Source organism: Diabrotica undecimpunctata, chromosome 2, assembly GCF_040954645.1.
Source record: "Diabrotica undecimpunctata isolate CICGRU chromosome 2, icDiaUnde3, whole genome shotgun sequence".
In the NCBI taxonomy this organism is placed as follows: domain Eukaryota; kingdom Metazoa; phylum Arthropoda; class Insecta; order Coleoptera; family Chrysomelidae; genus Diabrotica; species Diabrotica undecimpunctata.
This window is the reverse complement of record NC_092804.1, coordinates 33,107,046-33,121,117: the sequence shown is the minus strand read 5'-3', so window position 1 is coordinate 33,121,117 and position 14,072 is coordinate 33,107,046. Positions and strand designations below refer to the sequence as shown.

The window sequence follows — 14,072 nt, the reverse complement described above, 5'->3', positions numbered from 1 at the left end:
ATAATATCTAGAGAACAATTAAGTAAAGAATAAGTTATTTTTATGAAGGAAGTAATTATTATGAGGACAGCGTATAATTGTTCTGATGATATAGACTTTTATTGTTACAATTATAGGTCGTTGCAAACAAAATAATAGGAGTAATACTCAGTAAGTAATAATACTTATATGAAACAAAAAGAAATCTTTAAAAGACATACTATTTTGTCTTTTAGTCCATCTTGTCATCGGTTAAATATTGTACCGTTTTTAAATAAAACGAGCGGTTCGAATTTATATAAATATATTTATTTATAAGTTTACAGCACGATTATCTTTTATCAACTAAACTTAACTCCTAGAAGGTAGGCTTATATATAAAAGTCACTATATACTCGAACATTCTGGAGTAGCCCACCTCTAATTCGTCTCATCGCTTGTCGGGTCGATCTTTCTAGCGGTCGACAGTTCCCGTCGCATCTAGAAGGACAGATCATTCTAGTTCCGGCCTGCAACCGTTACTTATATGGGCTACGTAGAATGCATGTTCGTATAACAATATCTTTATGATAATCTTGGTTGGTTTCTTAAACCAACCTTCTCTTGTCATTTTTCATCCAATAAGTTCTCCTTGACTTCTTATACCTTTATTTCAACTTCTATTAATATACTGTATTTATGTAGGATTAAACCACAATTGATTGTAATGATAATTACATTTTACACAAAGGGCGTGAGACAAGGCTGCATACTAAGCCTAATTCTAAACATCTATGGTGAATGGATAATGCGGAAAGCTACTGAGGACTGGAACGGTGGCATCACCATTGGCGGGAAGAAGATTTGCAACTTGAGATATGCAGATGATACTACTATCCTCGCTAGTTCTGAAGCTGAATTGATTCACCTGCTACAACGGATAGAAGACGTAAGCTTAACGATGGGCCTTAAAATAAACAGAGATAAAACGAGAATCATGATAATTGACAGAGCTAACAACAATCAAAATCATCTGGTCATGATAAACAATATCGCTGTTGTAGATAAATTTATGTATCTGGGCTCATTAATAACCAACAAAGGAGGCTGTACTGAAGAAATAAAGCGGCGGTCAGCAATCGCAAAAAGCGCTATAGCAAAATTAACAAAAATTTGGAAAAGCCATGAAATAACTACCGATACAAAAATGAGACTAGTAAGAAGTCTAGTTTTTCAGTTTTCACTTATGCATCGGAATGCTGGACCCTTACTGAGAAAGACAAAAAGAACATAGATGTATTTGAGATGTACTGCTGGAGACGAATGCTGAGAATACCATGGGTGACCCGAAGAACAAATGAATCCATACTGGACCAGCTAAACATAAAGAAAAGACTAAGAACGCAAATATCAGAACAAATAATAAGCTATTTTGGACATGTGCTTCGAAGAAATGGTCTTGAAAAACTTACCATCCAGGGAAAAGTAGAAGGCAAAAGAAATAGAGGTAGATCTCCCACACGGTGTGGACCATATTGTTGCTACCATTGGCGCTCCATTGTCAGAATGTGCTAGAATGGCAGAAGATAGAAAAACGTGGAGGAACATTGGGAAATTTAGCTAATAGCTTCATGATATCACGATACCTGCATCAGGTCAACGACTAAGAAGAAGAAGAAACCACAATTGATTGTAATGATAATTACATTTTACGTGTGTTTTGACGTTTCGATTTCCAATCTGTGTTAAAAGAGACGAGTTGATAATAAAAAATAATGGAGTATCAAACAGAATGTCCGTCCAATTAAAAATAGTGACACCATATCTAAGGCGATATTTACGCTTGGTGACCCTTCATTATTAAATCCTTTCTAGGACGTATTGTACGTACACCCTCAAGTCGTTGTTTAAAGATTTTAGCTGTGAACGATTTTTGTTCTTGATGGCATTCATCGACGAGAAAGCAGATTCACAGATATAAGAACTTGAAAACGGTATTATTTAATTTATAGCTTTCTTTGTGACCAGTGGATATTCATTGAAGAAGGGAATCCAAAATGATGCAACATCTACATTAACTTTGATTTTCTTCAGTTTTGACTAAGTCCATTGATGACGTAGTGAGGGAGGGAAAATACTTTTTGATATTGTTATTCAGCTTACTAAAACTTTTCAAAAAAAAAGTCTGACCGATTTGGTTCTACATTGCAATTGTTTGTTAACTGAAACATGTTCCACGTGACTTGATTTTCAACTTTCTTTATCCACAGTAAAAGCTTTTGCTGGAAGGAACTGATTTTATCAGTAGAGATAAGGATGTTTTCTTGCTTTCCCTACACGCCCTTATTTAAAACATACAATTTCCCAAAAATATCTACCAAAAACGCAACTTTGGTGCACCAGGTGTCATCACTAAGGAAATTGGCATATTCAGAATGTGCACAAGTAAAAAATACTAACAACTCCTTTTTAAGTACATAAAATCTTTGAAGGACACGTCCACAAGATAACCATCTTACTTCTGTATGCAACAATAGCTGCGTATGCTCAGTATGCTCATAGCGAAACACAAAGTGTTAAATAATCTCGCTTTTAAAGGCCTACTTTTGATGTAGTTCACCATTTTCACAACAGTTTGCAAAACGTCATTCAATTCAGGCATCGATGACTTAGCAACAACTGCTTCTCTATGTAAAAAACAATGTGTGAAAATAATATCTGGATTTTCCTTTTGGACTAAAGCCAGAAACCCTGTTAAGTGTCCTACCATCGCAGGACAACCGTCTGTGCAAACACTCAAACAAAAATGTCTAGTCCTGTTGTATTTTCAGGAAGGTCTTAACAAAATAAAAACTGTTCAATTACGTTAGATTCGCAGATAAATCTAACGAAAGCAACAACTTGGGGTTTGCCAGTTATAGAATAACTCGGCAGTTGTATGGGATTTCATATGCAGTCAACTCAGCCACAGCGTAACTGATAGATATTTGATGTCGAAATGTTAAAAAGTCTCCGAGAACAAACGACCCCTTGGTATTTAATTTTACAATTTGAAAGTTCCTATAGTCTACTTCCCCTATGAATCTTCACCTAACAAGACCTTTTGTGCATAATCCCAATCTAGAATGCTAATAATTGTGGAGAGTTGATCATCTTTTATGGAGCATGTTCCTGATTTTTGAGGATGAATTTCTACGTGTAACATTAAGGGCTGCTTTGTCAGTGGCTATTAGATGCGGAGGCAGAACCTTTAATAAAAAAATGTTCGATAGAACTTTGATTCAATTCCTGTCATGAAATAATAGAACGATTTATAAATGAATTAGTTATCTTAAATTAGTCATACATGTTTGTTTTAATTTAAAAATTTCCGTCGTAATTATTCCATAATAATTCTGATAAAGATAGTTTAAGGCTTATGTTATGTCAAAATTATCGTTATTATAACTTTTATTTTGTTTCAGACGTGACAATCACTCCCAAGGAGTTTCAACCCTGATACATCCACCTGATAATCACAGTACAAAACCATTTAACAAGCTCTTCATGAAACAATCAAAATGCTAGCATTATCCGTAGTCATCTTATTCTCCTCATTATCCTTGACTTTGGGATTGCTGGAAGGACCGAATGTGTGTACAACACAGGAAACGTAAGTACTATCTTAATTTTGGGTTTAATAAGATGTTTCTCTTGAAATTTAGTCATAGCGGTTATGCAATTGTATTTGTCATAATTACAGTGATTTCAATTGTCCTTCGTATTAAGTTGTTTAGTAAATTACAGTATATGGACAAGAAGACAATTATTATATTAACATCAGTATTCACGAAACATAAAAATCGCCAGTCATTGCTTCGTGAGATTTTTTCGGAGAAAAATTTAATGGATATAAAAAGACTTCCAAATATAGAGCAAACAACGTATCAGGTGCCTTAATGGTGTCTGTAATTATTGGTTATCATATTCTTTAAAAAATATTAAGCTTCGTGTGGGATATACTCATTTTTAATCAAGCTCTCTTAATGTTTGCAGAATCGTATTAAAAATTAGAAATAATAAGTATATACATTTAAAGATATTAAAAATGTTAATTTAACATTTCCCCATTTTAGCATTGAAGTTATTTGACCATCTAAGTTTGATATACCCGATATGATATATGCGTTTATAGTTTTTGATGAAAATGTATTTTCCTGTATGTATGTATATTTCGATTTTCTAACGTCCTAAAGCCTTTCGATAGGGATCAATGAATGAGCGATAACAATTCGTAATATCGCTATTCTTACCCCACTACTCATCTATCCGCCGACTCCATGAACTATGAATCTATTAAACTACACAGTGAGTTTGCTAAACTGCTAAGCCGTCGTTTATACAATTAGCGTTTCTAGATATACACACACTATCGCCACAGTTATCCATATAATTTATGTTTAACATTTAACCTTTATCATTAAAAAACATTACCCTACCGCTACCATCGGTATGAGATACCGCTACCATCAGTATGAGATACCGCTAAAGAGATCGCTGGAAATTTTTAAAATACTATGTTTTGTTGATTAATACGTCTTTTATTTCAGTTTTTTTAAGATAGAAGAAAAATAAATTTACAAAGTAACACTTATATTAAAAACTTAGGACAAATATATAAGTATTATTTTCACGTGTTTGTTTACAGGTAAACAAATAGAATTAGAAGATTATCTACAAACATAAAATGTATTTCGCTTTATTTGACGTGGACATAAGTAGCACGTTTTTTTAAATCAAGTTGTTCATCCTTTGAATTTACTTCAGGAGTTGTCTAAAAAAAGACTTTGGGCTGTCCTAAATTTTCTGGGAAGTTAATTCTTTGTTCGTTTTCTTCCTCTTTTTCTTCTAAATTGCTTCCATCTTTTTTTGAATCAGAATTGTGATTACTGCCAACGTTGTTACTTCCATCCTCATCGCTTATATTACTGAAATCTTCTAATTGTTCCAAGCACCATTCTTTAAATTTCGAGTCACTTGGACGCGTACTAGATGACAAGGTATTCTGTGATATCTTGTTTTCTATAAATAGTAATAAATAAAACAATCCTCCAAATTGTAAAACTTCCAAAAATTACTTGAATCTCAAACGTCTTTTACCACTGTATGTTACAACCGCATTAATAAATGCATCAGCATAAATGTGGGGAATACTGAAATGTTACAAGATCGAAAAGCGCTGTATTTGAGAATTACGTTAAACATTTTTTACCGCGGCCAATGGTGGCGTTATAGTAGTGTTAACATTCTCTCTCTCAAATGGCGCTACAGCCCAAATTGGGCTTCTTCCAATCTATCTTCAGGTCATAACCCATGTCTCGCATCCATAACATACTATTGGTCTGATAATAGTTTTGTAGACCCTGATTTTCGATCTTCAGTGTGTGTTTTTGGAGCGGAACACATGATCGAGTGAAAAATAAGCTTTGTTCTCTTTACTATTCTTCTTTGCATTTCTGGTTCTTCTGTTCCATCCGTGTTTAATGTAACTAGTGTTAACATTAGTTTTGTTTATTTGTTGGTGACAAAAACTATCATCTAAAAATTTCTAATGTAAGTTTCTTTTCGTTGATGATGGAGCCCAAGTATTTCATTCAATCTTTGGTTACTTTACTTTGGTTACAAACTTAAAATAATCTGCTATGCTGACGACGCAATACTACTCTCTCAAAGTGAATCGATTTACAACGCATGCTGCACCAATTTAATATAACCTCCAGAAAATTGAACATGTTAATTTCCCCAAAAAAGTCAAAATGCATGGCTACAACAACAAATTTACTAAGATGTGAATTGGAGCTGGAAGGTCAGATAATACAACAAGTGATGGAGATTAAACATCTAGGCATCACATTATCTATCTACGGAAAGCTCGAAACTGAAGTGGAAGATCAAGTGAATAGAGCAAAAAGAGCCGCAGTCGCCTGAATAGAACAATATGGAAAATTAAAAAAATCTCGAAATGCGAGGCTGGAATGAGATAAATTTTTGATGAATATAATTGGGATATTTTATTTTTAAATCGACTCTTTTCAAAATTTGGCGCCCTAGGCAATCTCCCGGTTTGCCCACCCCTTTATCGGGCGCTGCTTGCGATCACACAGAATAGTATGTTAAGTTCCTATGCAGCATCTATGCAGTCACCGATTAATTTTGATAAATTTGTTTAGGCCATTTTTATAATTTAAGATTATGTGCAACATTAAAACTGATTTGGACTTTTTTGATTTTGCAGAATAAATATTCGTCTGTATAGTTCTCCAAAGTTCATTATAATTAAGTGTCTTGTAAAGACTAATCGGAATTCATGACTTTTAAAGTTCTTTCTTTTTGTTACGTGTGAACATAATATTATAAAACATAATCTGGGTAATAATAAAAACTATAAAATTTTATTACTGTCTGTAATTGTTTATTCTAAGAAAACAGGATTCGTAAAGCGAAATTCTTATTAACGTCTGTATAATCGTACATAAGATTTGCTATTTTCATTTCCTCTCGGTGTCAGTATTGTATGTAACGGTTTTATGTAAATCTAAATAAACCATCACGACTTTTGAATTGTTTTACTTGGATGCTGCAGTAATTCGAAACTAATTTTAAACTTCCTGCCAATCTTGCCAGGAAATTACTTTGTGTCTTTGAAAATAGAAGTTAAAATAGAAATATGTGTAAAATAAATAGCATCTATGTCCTAGAATGTTCTTAGAAGTTGAGGGCAGTGGCGGACTAAGACTAAAGCGGGCCCTAGGCAACATTGTAATTCCGGGCCTATTTTTCAGTCTTGACACATATTTTGCGTTTGGTAGGTTAATTTCAAAGCATATAGTATGTAGTTAACAAAAATTAAATAACAACAAACAAACAATAATACTTCAACAAATATACCCAAATTTATCAGTTATATTGCTTTTTTTTTCTCACTTTTCATTCTGCAAACTCGTCAATTAGTTTATCATAATTTATAGAGTTATTTAATAACTCTTTCAATATAAAGTAATGATAAATAATTTAATTTTTGTTGGCCTAATGTGATCTTAAATTTTTTTTATTTTGACCATTACTGAGACTGATCTTTCACTGCTTGCATTGCTTATTGGAAAAGTTAAATAAATTATCAGAATTGTGTTTAAATTTGGGAATGTTGGATTAATTGTTTTCCTGAATAAATTACTACATATGTACAAGCTAAATAATATTTTCTTTACTTATAAAAGTCTTAAATTATAATACTTCACTATTCAGTTCTGCTAGGTTTAAATCTTGTTCATATCATTTTAATTGCTGTATTAAAGAGTCTCTAACATCACTATCATGAAAAATTGTTTTGAATTTATTGTTAATAGTTTTATATTCCTCAGAACTTTATGCGATCAGTAAAGAATCGCACACAACAACAAAAATTAACTTTAAAGTGTTGTTTGCCACTAAATCTTATTTCATGTTCTGGAATTTCATCATGAAATAGTTTTCGTATTTTCTGCCATTTTTAGTATATGCAGTATCTTTAACTTTTTCTACTTCTTTTGAACGAATCTTGCTGAATGAATCATATAAATCATATACTGCTGTATTTAGCTATTCGTCTTTCTGTTGAAGAGTCTTGTTTGAGGCATTTATTTTTTTAAAATGTTTTCCCATATAGTAAGTAACATTACATACTCAAATGTATCAAGGTTATTTATGTGACCAGCAGCTTGGGACCTTTTTAATGGTTTTTCATCTCTGTTTGAGGAAAAATGACGTAAACAATTTTTAATTTCTTCTCAGCATTGGAACAAACAGCCACCTGGTGTCACAAGTAGGTTTAATACCCAAGTATTTTGTAATGCATTCCAGCTATGTATAGAACTTGAAAAAAATACGTACAATTCCTGAAAGATATTAAAAAAGCAAATTTTCATTTTCCATGAAAATTTCGGCAGCTAGCAGGTACCTATGAACCGGGCAGAAAAAATATAATGGAAAAATATATAAAGATGGATTCACTGGAGTTTTCATTCTCTGGCAATATTTTATGCACATTTTTCCAATCATTCGTCCCTTTTATCATCGGCGTTGTTTGATTGGAAAATAATTTACAGACGAATAATTTGTTGGTTTATAAGCTCTTTTAACTTTTTCCCCGCTATTAATTGTTCTGAAGGAGGCAATAGTTAATTTTCTTGTAATTTTTTTGTGACCCTTCATTGCATCGAATAAAAGATGATTCCAATGCTATGTTTATTGATTTTGGTGGATTTTTTTATATAATACTTTCTCATGGTGTCTGTTAAGTATTTTGGCTATCATGCAATATCGTTTACAAAACTCTTATTTTTATCATTACTTTGAGATGATTTTAAATTTATATTTACTCCTTTTGTTTCATCTTCACTATCGGAATTGCTTGGTTTTTTCTGCTGTGTTTTTGCAGAATAGTTTCGGACACGAGTGATGTTTCTGGAGTTTAAGCAGGTGAAATCTGTGAAAATGATAACCATTGTCGTAATTGTTTTCCATCTCCAGTTAAACATTTGTCTAATGATCTTCTCGTTCGTTTTGCCACTATATCTAGATCTGCTTTTTGCTTTTTTTTTCAATTCCACTTAAATGTTTATTGGAATCTTTAGTTCTTAAATCTCTGGCGGTCATTGCATCTTCGATATCTTCTCTCCATGACCGTCTTGGTCTACCTCGTTTTCTTCCAGTGAGCAAAGTCCATTTTTCTATCTTTTTTGGCCATCTATTTTCAGTTATTTTCTGCAGGTGTCCATATCAGTTTAGTCTTTTGGTTTCGATATTAGGTATCTATTATGTCAGGTCAATTTCCATTTCTCTCCTAATGTCTACGTTCGTCACCCTATCAAGTATAGTGTGATATTATATTATATATTATTTTAATTAAATAATTAAATTAAATTTTAATTTTTAATCTAATTTTCGGGCCCCAAAAATTACGGGTCTTACAACGTAGGCACGTGCCTAGGTTGCCTAGGCCTTAGTCCGTCCCTGGTTGAGGGAAAGAAGTAATTTTAAAAGCTTAGAAGAAATCTTTGTTATCTTAATTATCGACATAATTTAAACATCGATGTTTGGCTAAAAATACGTTAGAGATATCTGAACTTTAGCACTCATTGTAAAATACTAAATAACACACATGACTCAAAGTCTATTATACCATATCCCCCACTCTTCAATTGCTCATACGATGTTAAGATGCAATCTAGCAATATAAGTAGCAGATGTAGCAGATTATTTATAAGTGCAGATGTTTTTTGGGGGTTTTTATTTGGGAATGGGAAACATGTGTGGACGAAACAGCTGCGTGAAAAAGCTGTCACCTACGCGAAACAGCTGCCACCTGCGTGAACCGGTGTGCGCGAACAGGTATGCGCAAACAGATGTGCGCGAAACAGCTGCGGGCAACAGCTGCGCGAACAGGTGTACGTGCTCCGCTGCCCATTGACCTTTTTCTTTTTACTCATATTTTATTATAATTTCATCCTGTTTCTAAAATCTGTATTTTTTCAAAATCAAAGATAGGATTATTTTCCAAAAAATGTTTTGCTAAGCCTGCAGTGTTAGGTTTATCATTTTCTTATATTGTTTTTATGTGCAGTAATTCGTCTATGTAAATATTGATATGTTTGTCCAATAAATGATAAGTTACAATCTTTACAATTATACAACTATCGTTTATAATACAAGCTATAAAAAAGCTTTGGCTGAGTACTGTAGGGCAAAAGGTCATGAATAAGAATTACCCCAATACTTGAATCTAAAATAGAATAGGAGGTTTTTACTTCTACTAAAATCTATTTATTATTTATTTAAAGAGTTTTTTTCTGACTGTTTTCAGTTGCTCTTCTAACACAGTGGTTTATTACCGGTAGTTCAATGGCCAAAAATTGTCTATAGTGATCTATGAAACACATAAAAAAACATTTGTCTGATAAGATAAAATATTGGTTTTCTCATACAAAAGGTGAAATCTTCGTTTAGACAATGCAGCATTAAAATAATTTTCAAATTTCTGACGTCAATACTCAGATAGAATAAGAGGCTATGTATACAGTGAAGCCATGACGAGACTGATATCTTCGTACTTGGGCAACCGAAGCTTCAAAGTTTGAATAGGATAAGTCCTTCCTAACTCGGAACTCCGGAGGCTGGAGTACCGCACCCTCTCACCCCTACTGTTACAATATACACGATGTTCCAATAACACCTGGAACACTACTTAGCCTTTATCCAGACGACACAGCGATTGCGACCAAACACAGAAATATAGGCATAGCGGTCAACAACTTGCAAACAGCACTAGATAGCATTAAAGAATAAAGTATCCAGTGGAAAATTGGTATCAAATATGAGAAAATACAAGTGGTGCTTTTTAAAAAGAAAAGAGAGCACCCAGAGGAACAGCTGACGGTGCAAGACAATACCATCCAATGGAAAAGAGATGCTAAATATCTGGTAATCATAATGGATCAAGGATGGACGTTCAAAAAACACGCAGATACAACGTTACAAAAAGCAACAATACCTAAAGCAGCCATAAGAGGACTCGCAGGTAGAAAAAACAAGCTACGTACTAAAACAAAAATAAGATTAATAAATAGCATCATATTGCGTATATTCACATATTCATAAAAAAGGACGCAAGTGGCCCTACGCGAAGCACTAAATGTACATAGGTACGTCTCTGAACGCTTCTTGTTCAGAGAAATTCAGAGATCAAGTAAGGGCGATTGACACGATGGTCGAAAAAGCCAGAGTTCTCTGAGCTGGAAAACCACGCAAGCCCGATATTGCGAGAGATAATTAGGTACGATGCGTTCCATTGATGGAAACACAAACGTTCAAAGCAACAAATTCTGGCAAATATATAAACAGTAGATAAATTCCTAGCTCTATAAACGAAGATACTCATGGCACTGTGTAATGTCCAAAAAGATTACATTTTCAGACAGCTTTTAAAAAAAATAAAAAAAACTTAAAAATGGTTTCGACTCCAAAAAAATTACAAAACACTAACAAAAGGCGAAAGCCACCCAAAAAAATTAACAAAACCGGACACGAAGAGACCGCTAGAGAGCTCCATTTCGCGCATTAGAGTGCTATAGAGAGGACAGGGATGGTCTGGAGCATTGGAGCGCAGTGGAGAGGTTCCCGGTTTTACGAATTAAAACACCTCGTTCCAATGAATTGTAACACCCGAATGCATTCAAAGGGGTGTGCAAGGCTGCGTGTAATCAAATTGCTGTTGTTGCTCATTGCTTAGAGTGCATGAGTAACTCTTGCAGACAAGTACGATTAAATAGTAGCTTTACTTGTGTTTAAGTCATATTTGTGTCGTAGTTCGAAATTAAATTGTATTTTATGTTTATGTAGGTATACATTCTTCAAAATACCTACACATTCTGCGAAATACCGAGTAGTAAATAATAAAATAGCTTATGCTTATTAAATAAATAATTGTAAATACCATATTTCAGTTCCAATTAAACAATACATCGATCATCACACGGTAAAGTTCATAGTTGGGTATAAAGTCCTGTATAATTAACTATTGTATTACGATTATAGTTGATAGTTTCTGTTGTCAACAAGAGAACAAAAACAAGACTTCTTGGAAGAATGATGAGTAAAGATGAAAATTTATGCAGAGGCGTGTTACTATGCCTTACGATAATTTATTATAAACATGTCCTGCGATATGAATAAATTTAATGTGGCCAACAAAGACACGATATTAACATAGTTTTAAAATATCCTGACCATATTATGACAAAGAAATTTGTAAATTTAAAATGTAATGTGAATAAACATTATTATTTCGTACGTAAGATCAAATTAGATATTTCAAAATTTTTTTGCGCGTTCATAGTTCTGGATCTAAAAGTTTTGTGTAGTACTTTCTTTTTGTTATAACACAAAAGTCTTAGTGTACAGTTTGTATCACAGTTTATCTTATATAGTCTATCTCGTATGTCATTATAAAGCTTTTAATCCCTGTGGATGTACTGTTATAGATTTATCTTTCATTAATATTAGTTTAGTTATAATCTACCCATTATTTATCTATTTTAACATATTTAAGTATTTTGTCTTCATGCTTTTGCTTTTATCTCTAGGAAGTTTCCGGGATTGTCTCGCACATTGAAGGACATACTCGCTGTACATTCATAATGGTTAACAAGGCCTCAATTTATCTGTTATAAATATAAATGAACTCTGTACTAAGATTATTCAAGATAATACATTTCCTCTTCGCGTGATGAGTCTGATGATTACGAATGCATTTTACTACAACACTGTTTTGTGGTACAGTGCATGAAATCAAAAATTTGTAAATATTATCAATTCTTTTTAAATTACGTGCTTCCTACATTTGGCAAAAATTTTCAAACGAGACGTCAAAAATCTTTTTACCGTAATATAATGAAACAAAAACATTTATGGTTCGCGACAATGCGAGACTGAACAAATCCAATACATTTATTCAACTCATTTTTGTTATTTCCAAATCTGAAGTATCGAGTTACAGCTGATTACAAAAATTTAAACATGTGGCTAAAAATTATGCACCGTTTTGCCGGAAAATCCAAAAAACTGTAAATTTTTTTATTCGATTTTTCCTCTTTTCCGGCAAACTGGGGTTGAGGGATCAGAAAAAAACAAATGTTTGGAATAAGCTGGACCAAGTGCATGTACCAAAACATTAAACAAATTTTTTTTTTGTAAAATTTGGAAAAAATTTTCCCTTTAATTTTTATCAAATTTGGTTAATCGGCTATATTGGCGTCAATTTTGGTCCGAGAGTCAAGCGAATGGACATTTCCTACATAAAATTGGCCGCTCGTTCTTCTGCCATACTCAGGATTTTCCTACATCTAGCGGTTCGTGAGAAAAATTTCCACTTGGATGTCTGTATTCTCTGAAAATTTCGAGAAAATTAAAAGTGTATATTTTGTTTGAAATTTGAATTATTTCGATTAAGGGTGACTTGCTGATTAAAAAAATTTAAACATGTGTCTAACAATTATGCACCGTTTTGCCGGAAAATCCAAAAAAACTGTAAATTTTTTTATTCGATTTTTCCTCTTTTCCGGCAAACTGGGGTTGAGGGATCAGAAAAAAACAAATGTTTGGAATAAGCTGGACCAAGTGCATGTACCAAAACATTAAACAATTTTTTTTTTGTAAAATTTGGAAAAAATTTTCCCTTGGATTTTTATCAAATTTGGTTAATCGGCTATATTGGCGTCAGTTTTGGTCCGAGAGTCAAGCGAATAGACATTTCCTACATAAAATTGGCCGCTCGTTCTTCTGCCATACTCAGGATTTTCCTACATCTAGCGGTTCGTGAGAAAAATTTCCACTTGGATGTCTGTATTCTCTGAAAATTTCGAGAAAATTAAAAGTGTATATTTTGTTTGAAATTTGAATTATTTCGATTAAGGGTGACTTGCTGATTAAAAAAATTTAAACATGTGTCTAACAATTATGCACCGTTTTGCCGGAAAATCCAAAAAACTGTAAATTTTTTTATTCGATTTTTCCTCTTTTCCGGCAAACTGGGGTTGAGGGATCAGAAAAAAAACAAATGTTTGGAATAAGCTGGACCAAGTGCATGTACCAAAACATTAAACAATTTTTTTTTTTTGTAAAATTTGGAAAAAAATTTCTCTTGGATTTTTATCAAATTTGGTTAATCGGCTATATTGGCGTCAATTTTGGTCCGAGAGTCAAGCGAATGGACATTTCCTACATATAATTATCCGCTCGTTCTTCTGCCATACTCAGAATTTTCCTACATCTAACGGTTCGTGAGAAAAATTTCCACTTGGATGTATGTATTCGCTGAAAATTTCGAGAAAATTAAAAGTGTATATTTTGTTTGAAATTCGAATTATTTCGATTAAGAGTAACTTGCTGATTAAAAAAATCTAAACATGTGGCTAAAAATTATGCACCGTTTTGCCGGAAAATCGAAAAAACTGTAGACAGTTGGATATTTATAAAATTTAGTTAATCGGCTATGTTGGCGTCAATTTTGGTCCGAGAGTCAAGCAAATGGACATTTCCTA

General features: G+C 33.1%; 1 protein-coding gene across 3 annotated transcripts in view; it reads left to right on the top strand.

Moving 5' to 3' along the window:
* drpr (multiple EGF like domains draper) overlaps positions 1–14,072 on the top strand; it is a 195,353-nt gene that overhangs the window by 59,261 nt on the left and 122,020 nt on the right. For all 3 annotated transcript variants that reach the window (XM_072522576.1, XM_072522577.1, XM_072522575.1), the window contains exon 2: positions 3,423–3,610. In XM_072522576.1, coding sequence (XP_072378677.1) covers positions 3,519–3,610 — 92 coding nt within the window. In that variant the 5' untranslated portion in view covers positions 3,423–3,518. The remainder of the gene's footprint in view (positions 1–3,422; positions 3,611–14,072) is intronic.